This window comes from Parambassis ranga, chromosome 15 (assembly GCF_900634625.1).
Source record: "Parambassis ranga chromosome 15, fParRan2.1, whole genome shotgun sequence".
Classification (NCBI taxonomy): domain Eukaryota; kingdom Metazoa; phylum Chordata; class Actinopteri; family Ambassidae; genus Parambassis; species Parambassis ranga.
Genome location: NC_041035.1, coordinates 20168735 through 20190571, shown reverse-complemented (window position 1 = coordinate 20190571; position 21837 = coordinate 20168735). Strand labels below are relative to the sequence as shown.

At 46.7% G+C, this 21837-nt stretch overlaps 1 protein-coding gene across 2 annotated transcripts in view; it reads right to left on the bottom strand.

Moving 5' to 3' along the window:
- Nucleotides 1-20005, bottom strand: part of inpp5a (inositol polyphosphate-5-phosphatase A) — a 119209-nt gene extending 99204 nt beyond the window's left edge. For both annotated transcript variants that reach the window (XM_028423466.1, XM_028423465.1), the window contains exon 1: nt 19498-20005. In XM_028423466.1, coding sequence (XP_028279267.1) covers nt 19498-19575 — 78 coding nt within the window. In that variant the 5' untranslated portion in view covers nt 19576-20005. The remainder of the gene's footprint in view (nt 1-19497) is intronic.
- Nucleotides 20006-21837: the final 1832 nt, after the last annotated feature.

Below are 21837 nucleotides of genomic sequence, written 5' to 3'. Positions count from 1 at the left end.
ACACGTCTCTGATGCTTTAAACTCACACTGAGAACCAAAGGTCAGTGGGACAGAGAGCGCTCTCACACCCATCTCACCACATACGTGATACTGAGAGGGAAAAAAGACAGATCTGCCCCAAGTCAATATTGATTAATTTGATAATAACCTGAGCAATGCAGCTCCTTACTCCTGGTTATAGATCAGGTGATGAGGCAGCTGATTGGCACAGATCTTTGTTTTCTTAAGCAAACGCTGCCTCTGCTCTGTGAGGAGCTGATTTTTAACAAAGCACGGTTATCAATCAAAAAAATGTCCGTCAGGCTCTCGCTGCGTCTCATCACCAACAAAGGTTGTCTTCAAAAACTGAGCTGTTCACATGTGGTTAAACGTCAGGAAGCTGCAGCAGCAGGATTTGAATCTGTTACACCAGAGGCTCGTTTGTTTGGCTCCTGGTTACCATGGTGACCCCCTTTATAACGCTTATGGCATTTACAGCTGCCGCTAATGGACGTCCATTGCAGTCTATTAGAGAACATTTTCACTGAAAGCTGGACGCTGCATGCTGCTGCACACATTTACGCGATGCGCCTTCTGATCATGTGACATGTGGGAGTGAGAGCGCCATCTGTCAAGCCAGCATCTGACCTACAGGCTACAGGAAATTTCATTCTTTTCCCAACATTTTCCAGACCTGTGCCGTGCGACCTTCTGGCCACATCATCTCATACAGCCCCTGTTAAATCAATGGGATCCTGTTTCTGATGTGTCTGCCGTCTTTTCCACTTCAACATCATACCGCTCATTAAGCAGTGAAAGGCTGAGACATGTTAAAAAAAAGTCTGAATGAATGCATTTCCTCTGGAAAAGGAGCTGCAGACACTTTCCATGAGGACCAGACCGTGTTCCACATGGCATCAGTAATTGAATGATCTAATAAAAAAGCTGCACAAGCCTGGTTTCTGTCTCTGTGAGTGGAATCATTTCAATAATATCCTCAAGAAAAACAGCGCGGAAGTGTTGTGCATCACTGGAAATGTTTTCAAGCTGCAGCTGAAAAAGGAACTGAGAGGATTTCTTATTGTTCTGAGCTTGAAGTGCATTCCATCTGTGCTTTAAAAGCTCGTCAGAGTCAGACACGCCGCTGAAGGTTAATCCTGCTGTTTACTCTGCTCCTGTCGGAGTCATTCAGCAGAAGGAGCAGAGACGGTAGCTGCGCTCTGTAAGGAAACATTTACAAAGAGTGGATGTGCACAGTATTGATGATGCCAGCGTTTGTTCTTAAAATAACCTGACTGATATCATGTTTCCCAGGAAGAGTCGGGACACGCATGACTAATGTATTTACTCTTCTGGCTCACCGACATTTTTCAGATTATTTCTAAGATAAGAACTCGGAGGAGTTGTTACAGTAGCTGCTGGTCCGAGTGTCAGCACAACCTGGACAAGAAGAATCTAAACTGCACAGCAACCTGATGTCTGCACCTCTAAGAAACACACACAGAGCAGGAAATCCCCACCGGCAGCCTCCAAACTCTGACCTGCGACACGCTCCTATCATATCAGGCTTTTCTCCTGAAAGGCTGCAGGAATTTACACGACATAAGATCGATTTATGTGCTGTACATTCAAAGGTATGAGGACACCCACCCTCCATGTTTCTGGTTCCTGTCCTCTCAGCAAGCATTTGTGAAGACTGATGAAGGGTGAGGAGGTCAGAGGTCGGAGGTCAGGTGACCCTGAGGCCAGGACAGACAGTGTCATCTGCATGACACTGTCATTATCTACATCCTCATGATCTGCAACAACCATCACTGAATGGAGGTCTGAACTGTCAGTCTATCAAACCTCAGGATTCTGTCTGCAAACAGGACATACTTAGAGACGTCTGCATAAAGAGAGCGAACCAGGCCGCCACAGATTCCACTTTCTGCAGCTTTGAAAGGTCACTCAGATGTTTTCCATCTTTGGAGGCGTCTCTGTGCAGAGATGAGGATGGAGGCTGCTTGCTGCTGTGTAAAAGTGGTCAGAATTGATCCCTGTATTGATCCTGGAGTTTGTGTCTCTGTGTCCATCACATGTATTGATTCAAAGGCAGAGAATAGACACTAAGAACGCCACAGGACGGGCGTTTGGTCTGTTAGCAATATTAGCTGTCAATCATTTCAGTCAATATGGGCTCAGAGGTGCAACAGAATGCCACGCCGTTCCAGCTCTGCAGCAATAAAAGCAGTTAACACATTAAAAATGAAAATAATTTGTAGTGAGGGATTAGAATCGCCTGAATCCTGCTGAGCCAACAATGATATTTTAGGCCCAGTCCAGTTTGTAATCCCGAATTAGCATTTTAATGGCAGCATTAAGGACTAAATGAGCTCAGTGTTAAGTCCACAGAAGGTGATTATGATCTCTGGCTTAGCTGGGACATTATAATCCTGTAATCTGAGAATAACATGTGATTACAATTAGGAGAGAATCATCCCTGTCCGTGTCATCCCATTTATCACCTCCTGAGGTGTCACGCTAATCAACCTCTGATTGTTCAACAGCGTCACTGTGATCTAGAAAGGAAGTGACAGGAAACTGTTAGGAGGAAGAGGAGGAGGAGGAGGAGGACAGACGGCACAATGTCTACAGTACAGACTGCGTTTCCTTCAGGTGGCGGCGCACACACTTCTACTTCCTGTACTATTCTGGTGGTACTGTAAGTGTGCTGCGGCTGTGTGGAGGTCATCAGCTCATCTCTGCATCGCAGATGTTTTTTCCTCTCTCCCTGATCTCCTCGGCTCCCTTTCTTTCTGAGTCTTTCCCTCTCGCCATTATCTCATGGCGTTCTCCTGCACACTGCTTCCTGTTTGCACTGCGGCAGGACAAACATTGTCTCTGTGTGACGCCGCAGACATTTCACAGGCTATCACGTTTTCAGCATGGGCCCGATATCTCTATAATTGGGTTCTTCCTGCTGTGGGAGTGAGAAAGAGAGAGAGAGAGAGAGAGAGAGAGAGAGAGAGAGAGAGAGAGGAGGAGGAGGGAGGCTCAGCAGGGTCAGTTTCGCTTTCCACCAGGACCCCATCAAACTGTCTCTGCCTGCAACAATTCTGTCACAGCAGAGCTTAAAGATCCACACAGAGATGCATGTCACAGAAAAATAGGTTAAATCACTCATCAGCCGAGCCAGAACTGGGACAAAGCAGACGTTCCTCCGGCAGCTAATATATGTCCAAATCAAGAATGCGTCTCCCCTCAGCACTGACCTTCAGACCAGACTTCCAAAATAAACAGTGCAGAGCTGGGCGCTCGGTTTCCACAACACAGCGGCGAGGCCCAGAGTGGATGAGTCACGCCTCAGAAACACAGCGAGATGTCGCGCACCCACGGCTTGTTGGCCGACCACCTCGCTCTGTCAGACGTGTTTCGGTGCACCGTTCTGAGTGGAGCTTGCACTCCTCAGTGCCTGACTGTGTGGGGGTTCCTCCAGCTTCCTCCCACATTCCAAACACATGCATGTAAGGGTTAACTGGGGACTCTTGGCTGTATGAGTGTGATTGGTCGTTTGTGTCTGTGGTGACCTGTCCACCCCCCCCCCCCTCTGTGCCTCACCATGATGCTACTGTTCTCCATGTTTAGTCGCTGCGGTAACAGGCATTTCCAGAGAACTCCACACAAACACTGCGGCGTCCATCCTTCCTCAAACGGTCTTCATCACCCACTTTCCTTTTCAGTCTGTTGTTCACAGCCAGACAGCAGCTAAAATCTCCCCTCTCCTCATATTTGACCACTCACAATGAGAAAAATGACAAAAAAAAAAAAGAATTTGAAGGTTTGGATGGCATCATTTCCATTAGACACACACACACACACACAGAAGTCCAATGACACACTTAAACATTTCACAATTCAGTTGCACAACTTTCTTCAGAAGTGACATCACGGAGCCGCAGCTGAGAGAGTGATGAGGCTAACCTACATTTCAGAGGACATTTGTGTCACACAGATGGCAGCGAGAGCAGCTAACGAGTTATTTTAGAGTTAGAAACCTCGCCTCACTGACATGTAGGTCGCCCGAGCCACGGGGACGAGAGGGGGCAGCTCCACCCGAATGATGGAGAAACTTTACGGTCAAAGAGTGGAGCACGAGTCCACGACACTGCATGCTACCTTTTCTTCAAATCAGTTAGCATGCTAAGCTTAGTATACATATACTTTAGCCGAACTGTGACCTGATGATGAGTTTAGATGTGTTTGAAGCCACATCCTGCATCAATGCTGCAGTCAGAAGCTCCCTAAAGGTGTGACACAGACAGAACGTAACCAAACGTTTCAATGACTGTGGTTTCTTTATGTTATTTTGCAGGATTTAGCATCAGCATGATTATGTTTCTTCATTACACAACTACCAAAACCAGCATCATCTGAAAGTGTGGGTCCTGCTGATTATTTTGACATGCAGCCATGAAGGAATGTGATTTATCCAGCTGAGACACAGGTGTACAAATGATGCATAACGGCATGGTGACACAGCTCACGTTCTCACGATGTGCGTCTCATCTCAACCTCTGTGCTGCCTGTCGCTTCGACACACAGACAAGCAGCAGGGACCTTCAGAGAGGTCTGGTTGTGAAGAGTTTGTAGATATTTGAACCACCTTGATGTGAAGGAAACGTTCAGAGATGAAGGGACGTCACACAGCGTGTCCAACAACCGGGTTGAAAATGTTAGCTCCAGCAGTGCTGTGTCTTTCTTCCAGTCTAATTTACTCAAACCTGGCCTGAGGAGTGTGTGCTGTCTAAGAATGGAATGAGCCTCACACACACACAGATGAGTGGGTGCTGTGATGTGGGCAGACATCAGAGAAGAGTACCTAAAAAGTCCTGAGCTCTATTCCTGTCCTGGTAATGATTCACACAAACGCCTCATCAGGTTTTACAGATTCAAGCGGCCGCCTTCCTATTTACCCAGACCTGCTTCCATTCATCACCTGACATATCTAATCATGTCTCCCGGTCAGTGCTGCTGCTTTCTGGTGACCTTCCAGCACAATACAGACATGGAGGGGAAAGTGACACACACAGACACACACAGACACACAGGATGAGGCGTGTAAACAGGAATTGTTGTATGTAATCTCTCTGTTCCAGATGCAGAGTTCATATAAACACACAAACAGTCTTCTGCCACACACACACACACACATACACACACACTGTTGTGTCAAACAAAGCTGAACCATTCTGGCTAACTCAAACAGCCCGCAGCTAACACACCACTGAGTCACACACACACACACACACGTGAAACATTATGCACACCGACACGCACACACACAAGTGTCTCTTCATTCAGCACAGTGCAAACACTGTAACACTGGCTCATAGTGCCGGGCGATGTACCGGTGCACACCGACAACCGGACCTCAGCGTGGTGTTAAACTGTTTCACAGGGGACGTTTTTCATTGCTGATGCCAGGTGTTACACTGTGAAACGTGACTTCTCATAATCTGGCCTTAATCTGACAAATTCTGAGAAAAGTTCAGAATTTTTCAGAGAAAATCTTTTTTTTTAGTAATATGAAAACAGATTACTAAACACAGAGCAGGTAGCAATTTGTGGTGGCAGCTTGGCGCCACTGTAGGATAAAGGCTCGCGGTGGAGGTCATCGGTGTTTATGCTGAGTGTGTGCAGGAAATGGGATTCAAACACACTTTCTGAAGCTGCTATAGGTTCAATATACATCTGTGTGCTTATCTGATGACAATATTTAAAGCTACAAGAAGCATTTTGAATTTATTCAGTGCAATCGTAATTCTCTAAGACAAGTAAATACATGTTTACTAGAACCCTGCCTGGACCTTCGCCACCTCGACTTCAAACATCACAGGCCGGTAGAATTAGTCTGCTCATACAAATACCTGGAATTTATAATGGGGGAAGACTAAAGTTGAGTGTTTACTTTGTGCTTATTGTGGTTCCAGTCTTTAGATTAGTATGTATGGGAGCAAGGCCCTCTGTGCAGCAGGCAGGTTCCAATTTAAACTTTAACGTCTAAAGTTTGACAGAAAATGTTCAGTTTTATTGACAAAGTGAAGGCACGTACAAGCAGCTTTTCTCTGGAATGCCGTTCTTTGTAAATTCCACAGTTCATTCCTGTCATCTGCACTGATCTGTTTTACGCCTGCATGTTAGAAGCTCGTTGATCAACCTAAGGTTTTTGTGCCACACTTCCTCTTCCTTCGCTCCATTAGTGAAAAGCTTCATGTTCATCACTTGTTAAAAAAATTTGCAGAGTAAAGACAAAAACGTCGGAAAATTCTGCCCAAATTTCAAACTTTCTTTTGGATTCTGAGAGAATTTCGAGAGAATTCTGAGAATTAGGAAGAGAAGAAACAGTGAGAGGAGACTCTAATCCTCTTCTGCAGAGATCCTCTAACATCCTGCTCATCCTGTCAGTTGCACAGCTGTACGGCCTCAGCCAATCCAAATGAGCCATCTAATGAGAGACAAACTGTAAACTGGTGTTTAATGCTAATTACAGCTGATCAAAGGACAGAAACAACATTAGCTTATCCGGATAATCTTCATTTAATTTCAGCCCTGATAAATCCCACTTAGGATGGGAAGATGTACATTATTTATTAGTGCAGAGGTCACAGACGGGTCATCCGGGGTCAAAGGTCAACGCAGTCAGCAGTTGTACGCCGTTCTATCAGATGTTGGCCCAGCATTGCAGCATTACTAGATGTACAGATTGTGGCCGTAAGAGGGAAGTAGGAAACAAAAACACACACACACAGAGACACACACACACACACACTCTCACGGAGCAGCAGAGCCGGCCACCGATCTTCTTAAGTGTCCCTTAACACACCACTTTCCTTCTGTCAGCAGCCAATCAGATAAGGCGCTGGCTGTAGCCTGTCACGTCTCATTGTTACCCTGTTTGGATCCCGTTGTGCAGACTCGCACTGTGTCTGTTTGTGTGTGTCTGTGTGTGTAGAAAGAAGGAAAAAAGCGTCCATGTTCCACTTAGCATTATACTCTTAAACAGGAAACGCACGCCGGAGCTTCGGTTTCTCACAGCAGGCTGCGTTCACTGCAGCTTCAGCTTCAGGAAAACCTGGATCTAACCATTAACACCACAACTATACACAGCAACACAGGCAGGGCAGCGGTGTAAGGGTCAGCGCCTGTAAAACAGATTCATGCTCTGTATGTGTATCTCTGCACCTTCAGATATAAAGATGATAAAGATCTGCCACATGCAGACTCAGCCAGGCCATAAGTTTTAACTGGTTTTACAAGACAAGACCAGGGAGCAGATGCCAAACCTTGTAAACCCTTAAACTGACAATTTTATGTCTATTGGACAGCTTTAAATAGCCTGAGCCATCGGTGGTATGTTTGGGAGCAGCGACTGCGCAGGAGCAAATCTTTTACTCTAACAAGGTTTCCATCTGTCACACGGACAGAACAAATACCTATAAAATCTAAATGAGGAGCATTAGCAGGTGGATAAATGTTCTCCTTTTTTCTGCTGGCGTTCCCTTTCTAAGCAGCTCCTCTCTCTCTCAGCCAAACTGGGTAATAAAAGCCAGCGAAGCTGGCAAGGTAGGCCTGATAGGTACCATCTGTTCAGAGCCGGCCTGTCCCCGATGAGCCTGAGAGAGACGGAGACAGAGACAGAGACAGAGACAGAGACAGAGGGAGAGAGAGAGAGAGAGAGAGAGAGAGAGAGAGAGAGAGAGAGAGAGAGAGAGACAGAGAGAGAGAGAGAGAGAGACAGACAGACAGAGATAGAGAGAGAGAGACAGACAGAGACAGAGAGAGAGAGAGAAAGAAAGATAGACAGACAGAGAGAGAGAGAGACAGACAGAGACAGAGAGAGAGAGAGAGAGACAGACAGAGACAGAGAGAGAGAGAGAGACAGACAGAGAGAGACGGAGACGGAGACAGAGAGAGAGAGAGAGAGAGACAGACAGAGAGAGAGAGAGAGACAGACAGAGACAGAGAGAGAGAGAGACAGACAAAGAGAGACAGAGACGGAGACAGAGACAGAGAGAGAAAGACAGACAGAGACAGACAGACAGACTGGAAGTGTTGACAGGCAGCAGACAGGGGCCAGGGGAACCCTTCAGGCAAACTGTCAATCCACAGACCACTTAACCCCTCTGTGCAAGAGGCCGGGGCCGATAAGGCAGCGAGAGGGGACCACACAAACAAGCGTGTGCGTGTGTTGGAAAACGCTGAAAACAAAAGGGGGCAGTCAGCAGGGCGCGGTCCAGCTGGACCTGATCCTGATATTTCATTTTTATCATGACTCAAACGTGCATTCGGGCTGTGTAGAGTTCACTGTGTGGTCGGGCCTGTGATCCTTAACATCTTTATTCCTGCTGAAATTTTAACATTCAGGTCTACGAGGACCGACTCAGTTGCAGAGCCAGCCTCCAAGTGGCCACTTGAGGAATTACAGCCTGAGTGTTGTTGCTTTGTTAGACCGTTGACCTGTCTGTCTGTCGTTTTTATCGACTCAGACCTCAGACTGTTCCTCTTACAGTCAATTGTACCAAGTCAATATTTTAAATACTAAAAAAATATTTTTTCACTAAACTTCAGTCAAAAGTCTTTTATCATCTTTGAATGTGTCAGATTTGTTTTTCTGATGTCTTTAATGAGAGGAGGAATAGAATTTGTATTATCTATTATCTACACCTGTTCATGCAGACAGAAGAATGACTGTCTTGTTGTTTTAGGTGAAATCAGGGCCTTTCAGATTGATGAATAATACATTGAAGGTCTGCCACTGTTGTTGTGAGCCTCCATTTTCTTGGTAAGTGTGGCTGTTGTAGGAGGACTAATGATGCAGTAATTAAAGCTGCTTAGCACCGAGGTGCTCGACGCGCCCCCCCCACACCCCACCCCCTCTGCAGCCGACCCACAATTTGCATCCGAGGGACGTACACGCCATGCGGCCCGACACCTGACGGAACCACAGCCGCTAAAACACACACTTCTCTGGGGGTGTCACGTGACATAAAACAGGAGCCACCGGGCTGCTTCAGCAGAGATGGAGTGCCAGTAGCCAGTGTGTATCAGTGCATGTGTGTGTTATGTATTGCGCTCTTCTTGGCTTGCCTTAAATGGGAACCAGAGGATGTCAAACAGTCAAATAGTGCTGCTCATCGGGAGGGAGTTTTCCACTGTGGCTTTGTGAGTTGTTGAGAGAAAGCAGACTCGGAGTGACGGAGGACACATACTGAACAGTGACCAAATCATAGAAGCACACACATACAGTAAGGAAGAGGAGTCAGAGGCCGGGTCAGAGCTGGGCCCTGTGTAAAGACTTGGCCAGACCAACTCCGGTATGTTTTTGTTTTTAAGGCTGAGGGTGGAAAAAGAAACAATGGCTTTAACTGGGAAATATTTACCCACCGACCGTACGTGAACCAGAGACAATAAGCACCCTTCATCAAAGGCTCCAGGTTAAATAAACACCCGTCCTGCTGGGAAAAAAAGGATGAAGGGAGCTGGTGAGAGGAGAGGTCTCTGCAGGGGATAGAGGGAGTGAGAGCAGGACTCCTGCTGGAGAGAAACCTGGACGACGACGTGTAAACGCCTGCAGGCGAGAACCTGTTAATGAACGGCATCTCCAAAGGTTTCATCAGACCTGCAGAACGAGTTCATCCCAGAGCGCCTCGGAGGTGGAGGACCTGACATGTGACCTTCAACATACAGGCCCTTCAGGTCTGAGCAAACAGCTTTCAGTGTTCCACGTAAAGGAAAAGTCACGACATGAAGTCTGAACTAGGTGCAGGTTAGCTTAGCTTAGCATTTAGACAGAAACATGTTCAAAAAAAACCAAAAAAACAATCGCACATAATCTGCCAGTTGCATGTGAGGACGCGCCTTTAACAATCCAGTGTGTCCAGTTTTGATTAATGCTGAGCAAACAAACATCGACTCCTTAATCCTTATCTACAATCAAACTAACACACATGCACAAATGATCAGCGTGCACAGACAGCTTTGAACAAATGAGCCACATCTCTGTGAGTCTGCAACAAAACACAACTTCACAGATTAGTAGGACCGCGTGTGCACTTGTGTCGTGCGTTTTCTATCAGTTTAAAAAGCAGTTTGTTCCTTTGTAGCCCTGTGGAAAATAAACTCGGGGCAAAGCTGTCGTAGTTTGACAGTTGTTTACATACGGCTTTTGTACGCAACCCGGACACTGTCCCCGTGAACCGGAATTATCAGGTCGCTAGTGGGATTCGCTAGCCACATTTGCGTTCAGACCTGAACCGGATGTAAGCCAATCCAGCTAGATCCACCTCTGAGTCGGGGATTCAAATCAATCTGGATATATCCAGATACGGCCCGAATCCCCAGTGTAAACGGGGTCATAAGTCCATCAGGGTCGTGGCAGCAGCTGACTCCAGCTCCCCCTGGGGGGACTCTGAAGCCACTCCCAGGTCAGCTGGGATGTTTTATCCCTCCAGCAGGTCCTGGGCCGGCCTCGGAGTCTCTCCACCCAGCTGACCAAAAGACTGGATGGTGAATTCTTCCAGGACACACACACACAGAGATGTCAACCCCCATCTATGTCACAGACTTCAAACTTCTGTTTGACACATCAGTGATATAAGTGAAGCACAGCTGGAGCTATAATAACATCAGTGAAAGACCTCCATTTATCCGAGCAGTGGAGACATGTGGGCGTCTGTGGCCTGCATACAAGTTCAGCTGCTGGTGATGAAGTTCAGCCTTTTGTTATTTATTGTGATGAAAGAGCTACGAGCCCTTCTGTGATCGCTGATTCTGTGAGTAGGGGAATGGCAGATGAAGTGGACAGAAGGCCAGCTGTTGCTAAGCGAGCTCTTTAAAAACACACACTTTGGGTTTACAAGATGAAAGTGAGCCAAGTTCCTCAGATAAACACGGCTGACGCGAGCAACACAAACTCTGCATGCACAATCACTCCAGGTACATTCTCTGATGGTGCAACACAACAAACGCAGATAAAATGATGGCCCTGAGTTTATTCACAAACTCCAAGCTGTGAACTTTCCAACCACATCAAGAGGAAGGACGTCACCGAGCACAGCCAGACACATCAAACACAACAGTATCTGTGGAGCAAAACACCAACCGAGACTTCAAGCTGCACCATCAGAAAAGTGACGGAGCGTCACAGCCCCGCAGAAATCTGTGCACGAGCCGCAACTCAGGCCGAAGAGGAGATTCTCTTTGGTTAGGATGAAGTGCACCTTTAAGGTCTCCATAGTATGGACATAAGATTAAAAAGAGGTCCTCAAATGCATCATGAGTGTCAGCAAGTCAACCCAAGTCTAAAACCCTGATATAAAGTCCACTTTATACTTCACATCACGATTAAAACTGAAGTGTTCAAACTAAAAAACGAAAAGTTCTGCACTCTGTGGGGCACATAGGAAAGCACCATAACAATCAATACGTTAGAGATCTACGGTGTTGTGTTGCAGATACTGAATCCAGTTTATCTATATGTTTGTAATATCATTAACTAAAGACATTAAACATGTTTTCTAACGAATTCTTCGACCACTTGGAGGTGAGAGAATGAAACCAACCCGGCAGAGGAAGCCATGAACAGCTCATTTTTATTATAAAAATATTGAAAAGAGGAAACATGATTAGGAAACTGTGGGTGTTACACATTACCACTGAATTCTTCTTCATGTGTATGAGTACAGGGACATTTGTTGTAAGCTGATTTTGTGTGTTTTCACTTCTCATTTATCTCCATATTAAACTGTGTGTGGCTGTCGAGGTCTGATGGAAGTAATAAATCAATGTTATGAGTGAATGGGCTCTGGTAATTAGTGTGATTAACAGTCACGCTTTTATGCTGAACGGACGGGTTAATTAAAAGACTAAGCTTCCAGTATTGCCAGTACTTGTGGAGATTCACGGAGACTGAACCCTCAGGGAGTCTTATGACTGAGTCCTCAGCCTCATCAGTGGAGTGGGTGGGGGGGCTTGGGGTGGGGGGCTGCCCCTTTCTTTCTCAGGCTTTCCCATCCTGGGTAATTATGGTTCTTGGAGTGAACCCAAACTTCCCTCACTCTGCGTCGACACTCCCACTCTTATCCCAGGTCCTTATCTGGGTCCAGCGGGGCTGGGCTGTTCATTGTCCCACTCTCCACACACACACAGACACACTATCAGATCTTCCAGAGTGGGGTCAGTGAACTCTGTAGGGTGCATCAGGGCAGAGAGTTCTCCACATCAGCCACATGATCATCTGCATGCCTCTGCCGGGCTCTCCTGCTCTGTTCTGGGGGACTCTGACCCAACTCAGTACCTGGGAGATGCAGCTCAGAAAAACAACCAGGAAGAGGCCCTGGTTTCAAAATCCTGGTTTCACACTTAACACACAAGACTCACTGCTCGGCGCCACTTCCTAATTTGGATGAGGATTAAAGAGGTAACACACGGAGCATCTACAGCACGACCTCCATTCTGTCCCGTTTTGGTAACACAAGCAACCAAGTCAACAACTCGGTCTGTGTCAGAGGGCAACCTGACGGAGGCTGGCTGAACAACAGAGGAATATTTTTAAAGCATGAGACCACAGCGCTGCTGCTCGCAGTGATGGTTCCACAGACACCAGATCAGCTGGCAGCTTGTTTTCTGGTGTACAGACGGAGGACAAACCACCGGCCTGAGTAACCAAACACAGGCGCCGCAGTGCAGGAGGCATGCAGGAAGCTCGGGGTTGTTCAGGAATCAAAGCTACGTGGTTAGGTTCCGGAAATGATTTGATTGGAGTGCCTAAACTACCTGAGGACACTGACGAGACACGAATGTCCACAAAGTGATTTCTTCTCCTGTGTTTGTTTAAGTGAGGCGACTTCTGCAATTTATTTATATTTTAGTAGCAATAAAAGCTCTGCTGTTACGTCCTGTTACATAGGGGGCGCTCTCAGGATTCCAATAATGTAAAGCATATATACATTTCAATGTAAAACCACCAATTCAAATTTAGAAAAGTCCTGCTCCAAAACTCTCATGACATCACACAACACAGCCCACTTCCCAGCATCCTCCGCTCTGATTGGACACATCTAAGGAGCTGCAGCAGAGCCCCCTATAGAGATATATATCTGAGGACTCTGGCTGCCATGGAGGGAGGACCTCCTGTCAACATCAGTCCTAATCTGAGCTGACCAATCAGCAGCCAGATGAGCATTTCACAGCGCCCTCTAGGTGAACCGCAGAACACTGGAGTGAACAGGAAGTGGACAGTAGATTAGCTTTAAGATGAGGTTTACAAAAACACTTTAACAAAGTGATGCACTTCCACTACAGACTTGTCGGTGCCTGCTGGTGGCTCCTTTTGTTTCTGACATCTTTTCCTCTTGAAATTCTAATTCTGTGCTGTGACAGGATGGACGAGGGGGCAGAGTGGGGATTGGGAGGGGGGGGCACACTAAAATAGCATCATCTGATCCTTCTTTCATAAACTTTTCCACTCCTGCAGCAACACTCTGGAACAGTCTGAGAGTCAGAGAGCGGGCCGGGCGCCAATAAGACCTGATATTAGGATTTTATTCATCCAATCCACTCCTGCTCTGTTTGCTTCATTTCAGCTCATCATCAACACGACGTTACGTCTGCGATCACACATTTGCACTACTACTGCCAACACTATAAATACACAGCATGAATGCTCAATTACAACATTCAGTCAGTCAGGGAATTCACTCCCATCCACCATGTGACTCAGAGATATATTTAGTTTCCAGGCTGCAGTAATGTCTTCACAGAATGCTTTCTAACCACACTCCTCCTCCACGCTATAATGAGATGCAGAGGTTAATGATGAAGACCTCCCAAAACACACGTGGACTCAAAACACTGGCAGCCGTGTATGAATAGCCTCCAGGTTTGAAGACACAGCGAGAGCTCTGTTCCATCTTTAGTGGTGTAAATACGCCAGCTCAGTGGGGTCGGCGCTCTGATAGCCTGAGCTAATGAGCTGTCAGTGGGCAAGAGAGGAAGAGGAGGAAACAGACCTGGTGAAGTTGGACGCTCGCTAGTCGTACAAGTCATTTACTACATCAGCATATGGTCATCTTTAACCAGGCGTAAATGAAAACTACAGCGGAGGAGTTGGCCTTCAGAAAGCAAGCATGTGTTTCTCAGAAATTCTCCACAAGTCTTCAGATAATCTCACAGTTAGTGTCAGCGAGCTGAAATCCAGAGATGAGATAAAGAACAAGGACGCACTAATCACACCTACTGTTTGTTTTTCTCTCTGACCCACAGAAGGATCTTATTGTCTTTATCTGTGTCAACACTGCAGTTCACCCTGCAGCCTTTAGGGGGACTGGCTCCAAAAGTGAGACCATTACCATGATGACCTCCATGTTCACATGTCCAACATGTTTAAGACCAAAACTGTTTTGGTCTCTTTTTTTAACGAGACTGAGCATTCTGTCATCCTCACCTCCACTCATGCTCCACCTCTTTGCCTGTATGACCCTGTTCACACTGGGGAAATCAATCCGGCTAGAGCAGGATCCGGGCCCTATCCGGATATATCCAGATTGATTTCAATCCACCTCTCGGAGGTGGATCTAGCCAGATTGGCTTACATCTGGCTCAGGTCTGAACGCAAATCCCACTAGCGGATCAAACGTCCGGTTCACGAGGACGGTGTCTGGGTCACGTAAAAAAGCCGCATGTAAACAACCGTCGAACTACGACAGCTTTGCCCCAAGTTTAATAAACTGTGTTTTGAACTGAAAAAAAAACAAAAGAACGAGCGACACGGGTCCAAAAAACTGCATGACGTATGCGCACATGCTGTCTTAACGTGGCCTGAACAGACTCTGCATATTACAAGGCGCCACCTAGTGGTTTGGAGGACAACAAACAAGCCGGGTTAAGCTGGATTGAGCGTGGACACAGATGTGTGATAGCCAGATTTGAAAATAGGTCTGAATGTATCCAGCTTAAAGGCGATCTGGATTCAATCCTACTCTAGCTGGACTGACTTTCTCCAGTGTGAACGGGGCCTATTTGGATTAACCTGGGAGTTAGGGTGCCGCCATCATACAGAAGACCGAGCCTCCATCAAAACAGAAACCTGTGGGTAACATGGTGGTAAGTGTGTCTATATGTTTACAGCCTTTGGTCTGCTCTGAGGGCCGTGTGTTTATTCCACCTTTGCTTAATTATGTCACCTTGGTGTGCACTGATTCAAAAATGGATCAACTTAAATTTGGACTTTAACTTAACCCTAAGTTCCAACAGGTGCATCTGTGCTGCATTCAGGGTGCATCACACCAGCTGCTGCTCTAGCAGACCACAAAAACACCTTAAAAAAAGTCTTAAATAACTAAGATATTTAGTTTTTACAGTGTAAAAAGCTGCATGTGAGCCTTGTTTTAAAGGAGCTCTAAAATAAAGTGCAAGTGTACAAATGTGGAAAATGAAAACCACTCAATTAAAAACAGCATCAACATAAAACATAAAAACTGAATATGGAGGTCAGGTTCCATCTTTCCACGCACCACCACCGTCCACACTTTCCACATCCTGCATCTGGTTTGTTGGTACAAAAGATTAACAACTCCACGCTCCAAGAAAAACACACGACCGTCCTCAAGCGTCACACTGCGGTTATTTGGTGACACCCAGCACAGCGTCCACCTGTTTAAACAAGAGGAAGACACCGCAGGCCTCTGAGGACGGCCATCCAATCATCTCTCTGAGTCTGAACCATTTCACGTCTTTATTCATTGTTTCTTCACTCTGTAGCCTTTAGCTTCCGCTTCATTAGTCTGTTTAATTATGTATCACAGGGTGACCTGAGGATCAGGAATCCTGCTGTGCCGTCCCACTGAGCCGCCAGGATGGAAAGAGTTTTATTAAACCAAAGCAGGGGAGGAGACATCCTGTGTGATGCATGTGATACCTCCATCATCTGGCAGCACTTTCATACGCTCAAGGTCAACACGTCTCATTATTTGGTTCGGCTAAATCAGGACAGCTTCAGCAAGACGGAGAATAAACTGACTGAAGACGAACACTGAAAGAAATGGGCGTTGTGTCGCTCACAGACTCCGTTCATTTATTAAACCTGTTAGCATGTCTGCTAACGATGTCCAGCATCTCCACCACACTCTGCCTGTTTGATTGACACGTCAATGCCGCATTGTCACGTTTTAACAGGAGTGCACGAGCTAACTGTTGCATTTCTTTATTCTGTATGTGTCCAAAGACGACGTCCATCGACGTCTTTATAAAACCTGTGTCTTCAGATGTTTACCGTGGACGGAATCGACAGTTTCAGATTCATTTCTGCCACGTTGGTCCTGCTGAGGCAGCACAGACTGTGGACAGCCTCACAAACACAGCACACAAGAAGACTCTACCAAAGGCAAACAAAGGTTCCGTCCTGATGGTTGGACAGACCGATGTTTGCTTTCATAATGAGATTCACAGACAGCCGACAATGGAAAAAACAGCTCGAGCAAACAATAACCGATAACAGGAGTTGGAACAAATTCAAACGGCTGACAGGCTGCGCTTTTATTTAATGACATCAATCTCTCGTGGAAACATTAGGCAGCGTTAGTTTTAGATAAAGATCAAATTATTTCCATCTGTCGTGGCCATTTTCAGCTTACCGTGGTGACAAGCCCCACCCACAAAACCACATCTGAAGACATGTACGGAGTGCCGGAACCCAGGCATGCAAAGGTTAACAAGGTGAAATATTTATATTAAAGGATCTAATCAATACGTGCAGATTTGCATGGTGAAGCTCTGGACAAACCACAGCTCAGTGAGTTTTATCTTCCACCTCAGCGTGTACACATGCGCCTTCAGGAGGCCTGACACAGTTTACATTCTGTTTCAGCAGCTCCGGGTCAGACCGTGCTGCCTGAGACACACTTCATACATCCAACAGTGGACACGGCGTCCCACAAAGATTCAACCCATATATTCAAACACTCTGGAGACTAAAGACCAGGAAACACGCTGCAAACGGGTGGAGAGGGGGGAAAAAAAGACACCAGCCATGAGAAGCAGGCTATTTATAGGCTTTACTCCAGCGAGGGAGACGGCGGCTCTTCCCTCATGTTTGGGATCAGCGCTTCACACGGGTGAGAGCAGGAAGAAGAAGAAGAAGAAGGTCTCTCTGTTGACACAACACTGGAAGTGACACAAAGTGTTTGCAGTGTGTACTTCTGATACTGGTTACTACAACCTCAGACGTCCTCAGCCGAGCACGTCGGCAGCTTCTTCTCATAACCATAGGATGCAGTGAAAAACATGGTCTGCTCCTTTAGTGAGATGCTGCATGTAAGACACATCACTAAAGGTCCATATTATCACGATATATCACGTTATATGGTGAAGATGACGATGAAGATATCATCAGTTTAATTGTGCTTGAAGCAACCTGTGTTAGTCAGAGGTTGTTGAACAAATATATACAGAGCATGTGCGCCTCAACCTAACCTGAGGCGGCTCCATCGGCTCTATAGTTACAAACACATAACTGGTTCATCGTGGCTCATCATCGCTGGCTTTTCAGGCCGCCTGTCCAAACACAGATGAATGAACGTTTTATATATATACAGCCAGATCTCATAGTTCTATTATAAAAGTGTTATTCAGGATCAGTGGGGCCAGGATGAGCCCGTTCCATGCCAAGTCTTCCAGGTAGAAACCATCACACAGAGTAATCCAGGTTTCTACTTGGATAGGATGTTTATATGAAGCAGGATTCTGGTTTTTATTGGTGTCCTGTGAAGTCAGTCGGAGGTAGAGTCAGTCAGAGCTCTAAGAGTGGATGTGAACTTCCTCCGTTGACCCAGGCGTCTCTGCACATCAGCGCAGAGGATACAAAGCTATGATCAGGGTAAGAAGCAACATGGCCGCAGCAAATAAGAGCAGAGAGGAAGAAAGGTTCATGAAATAAAGACATGTTGTGACTGAAGGTGCCGAAATCAGAGAGAACATGTTCTCTGGGTGGTGACGACCCATTTGGCGTACAGGTCTTTTCTATGGCCCAGGCTTAAACTGTCTTTATCTCTGTAGGTCTATCCTGGGTGGAAAGAGTAAAGGAGAGCCACCCTAGTGATGACGCAGAGTCCCGCTAACCCTGCTAATCTGGCTTCACAGTACACCCCTCGGGAGAACTCTGATTAAAAAAAAAAAACACAGATACGGGCGAAACTTGTCATCCACCTGAGGGGTGTGCGATGCAGCCAGATTAACGGGTTAGCGAGGTGTGCAGGATCACATCAGCGCGGTGACTCAGGCTGCACCGTTAACCTGCTGCAGAGCAGGTTACGTCCACAGTTCACAGCAATAAAAAAAGGAGCCGCTGCTTCCAGCTCATCCTCCGGACCTGCAGGGGCCTGAGCTGTAGCAACAGTAAATGCAGATTTAAAGAATAAAGATCATTGATCGAGCGCGTCAATCTGTTGCATCACATTAAATTTATAAGAGACGACAGGCAGAAATTATAATCAATATTACATCAGTTTTCTTTCTGCTGACCTCCAACCCTTCATAAAAAACACGTTCCTCCTAGATAAAGACTGTGACCCACAAACGCACCCACAAATAAGTCGCCTCATACAAACTCTGGCTCCGTCTAGCTTGCTTAGTAGAATACTTCACTTTGATAAGGTCTTTAAATGCACCATTATTCTTGTTTATATCTGCCTACTCCTGAATAAGGATTTCACATGCACCAGTGTCCATGTTTGTATCTGAGCGGGCCAAGTTTCCACCTGGAGAAGGTCTTTAAAAGCACCATTATTCTACTTTTTACCAACATAAGGTCTTTAAATGTACCAGTTTTCTACTTTTTACCTGGAGAAGGTCTTTAAACGCACCATTATTCTACTTTTTACCTGGATAAGGTCTTTAAACGCTCCATTATTCTGGTTTTCTATCTGCCTACTCCAGGATAAGGATTTCACATGCACCGGTGTCCTTGTTTTTATCTGAGCGGTCCAGGTTTCCACCTGGATAAGGTCTTTAAACGCACCAGTGTCCCTGTTCACATCTGAGCACACCTGGACGAGGTGTTTACATGCATCCTGGTAGATGCTACACTATGTGCTGCAGAGGAGCAGCAGCAAACAGAGCAGCTTCTCCACTGAGGCAGCTGTCATCACAAAAACAACTGATCACACACACACACACACACACACACACACACACACACACACACACACACACACACACACACACACACAGGTGAGCGCTCTGCCTCTACAGGTTTCCATCACATCTCACACACACACACACACGAGAGGGGTAAGTGGGTCAGTGTGTGTGTGTCAGCCTTAAACATATACAACATGACATGTGTGTTTGTGGTGCTGAGAGGCCCGCGTGTCACCGTGGCTGACACACGCGTGTCGTGACGAGCCTGAGACGTCATGAATCAAAGCACAGAGACCGTATGGAAGCATGTGAGAGAGTGAGGAGAGTGATGGAGGAACTCACGTCCTCGAACAGGGATCCGACGTTGGCCGTCACCAGCAGTATTCCCGTGCCTTGCGCTGCCGTCAGCTTCCCTGCCATACTGCTCTCTGTCTGTCTCGCAGGTGGGACTTGGTTTAAAATGAAAACAAAAAGAAGCGAAGAGAGGCCCGAGAATGTCTCAGAGAACTGCTTAGAACACGGGGAATCTGCGACTGAAGCCGGAGCTGGGGCAGCTTGGCTGGAGCATATTTTTCAGCGGTGGCCGTGCATCTACCAGGAGTTGCTTTGCAGTAGAAGGTCCGCTGGCTGCTGCTGCTGCTGCTGCTTGTGGTGGTGGCGGCGGCGGTTAGCGTGCTGCTGCTACTGCTGCTGCTACTTTTTCAGAGCCATCGTAAAAGTTTCCGGTTTAATCCACGCCGAGTGCCTGAGGGCTCTGGGTCATTTCAGCCGACGAGTGCTTCCCCGTAGGTTTTTGTGCGGTGTAAAAGTCTCCCTCCTAAAGCAGGACGCTTTGCCAGGACCATTGCCTTCACTGATGACAGAGGATAGGCTGGAGTCCTTCACTGCTCTGACGTCACCGCGCCAATGGAAACACGGGGCGCTCTTAAAGCGCCAGCGCACCGTAAACACTGCGGCTCCGACCCCGACTGCGCGGCATCCATTATCGGACATGCTATATATAAGTGATATCTTAAAGCGCAAAGGCACTGCTGTGCCATGTGCGTAAATGCGCACACCTCCAGGGCTGGCTCCATGCCTCCACACCTGGCTGCACACATGTCCTGAGTGGTGCTGCTGTGGTGAAGCTTAAACTCAATTTAAAGCTCATGTGTTTGAAGCAACCCACACATCACCTGCTGCTACCTCCCCATCAGTCCTGAAGGAGGTTACACACTTACAGGTTTTGTTGAGCAGAATCAGGGCTGAATTATTGCAGGGCCCTACCGGACCCAGGTCCAGGGGCCAAGGGCTCAGGGGCCCCTGAAGCCATCCTGATATGATAATGGAGCGTTGTGTTGTGTTATATACCTTCATGCGGTATGTTTCCATATGTATTATTCGGCAGTGTATAGTGTTATACATGTCAGGTTGATAATCTAATAATACTAACTGGACTTGGGGGCCTTTTCCAGTCACATTAATCCATCCCTGAGAAGGATCATACTGTTGGAGCCTTTGGTTAACGAACACTTCGGTTCAAATTACAGCAGTGTTTACTTTTTTATTTCTATTGTTTGTTCTTATTTTTACTGTAAGGTTTTTGTTCACACGTAATTTTTGGTCATAGAACTCTCAACAAACCCTGTGATGATGCCGTCACAGAGCCTCAGATCCTCCGATGCTGACCTTTAGTGTTATTACTGGATGAGCCAATCAGTCTTTGAAAGAATGTGTCACACCTGGCATCAGGTCCACCACATGTCCTCGCTGTTCCTTCATCAGAATATTTTTAAATCACTTTAAGGCTCAGACTCCCTGGTGGGAACCTTTAGACCCTGTTCAGACTGGGGAAAGCCAGCTAGAGTGGGATTGAATCCAGATACATCAGACCTATTCTCAAATCTGATTATTGCACACACACGTCTGCTCTCAATCCGGCTCAATCCAACATCTCTGCTGTCCTCCAAACCACTAGGTGTTGCATCGTAAAATTCAAACCCCGTTCAGACTGAGGTAGGACCAGAACCAGCTGATTCCTTTGTAGCCATGTCGAAAAATGAAGTCTGTGCAAAGCTTTCCTAGTTTGATGTTTACACTTGGCTTTTGTACGTGACCCGGAAACTGTCCCTGTGAACCCAAAAGCATGACGTCGCTAGCCAGATTCGATCGCTGCATCTGCGTTCAGACCTTATCCAGATTTCAGCGAGAGGTGGATTAAAATCAATCCGGCTTCAACCAGATTTGAGCTGTTCAGACTGAGAAAAACCTCGGACACGGCCCGAATCCCGCTCTAGCCAGATTTCCAAAGCCTGAACCAGGTTGCATGGTGCAGCTTTTAGAACTGTGCATGTGACTCTGATTAGCTTTGACAGGAATCTTCACAACCCAGGGAGTTCCTGACAGCAGATAGCTATCACACTAATCTGTGTGACTCTGCTTACTGGATCTGACCTGTCCTTTCCCAACATGCTGTGCTACACAATCATCCTTTCCACTGCATGTGTGCTTTTTCCACACACACACACACACACACACTTTGACAGAAGAGGATACGCACTCTTTGATCTAAAGATTTCCTATTTAGGTTTTTGGCAGGAAGAGCTTGGAAAGTTTCACATTAAAAGCCTGGAAACCAAATGTCTGTGCATGACTGGGCTCAGAGACGCAGCCGAGCCCACACGGAGTGGATTACTGTGAACG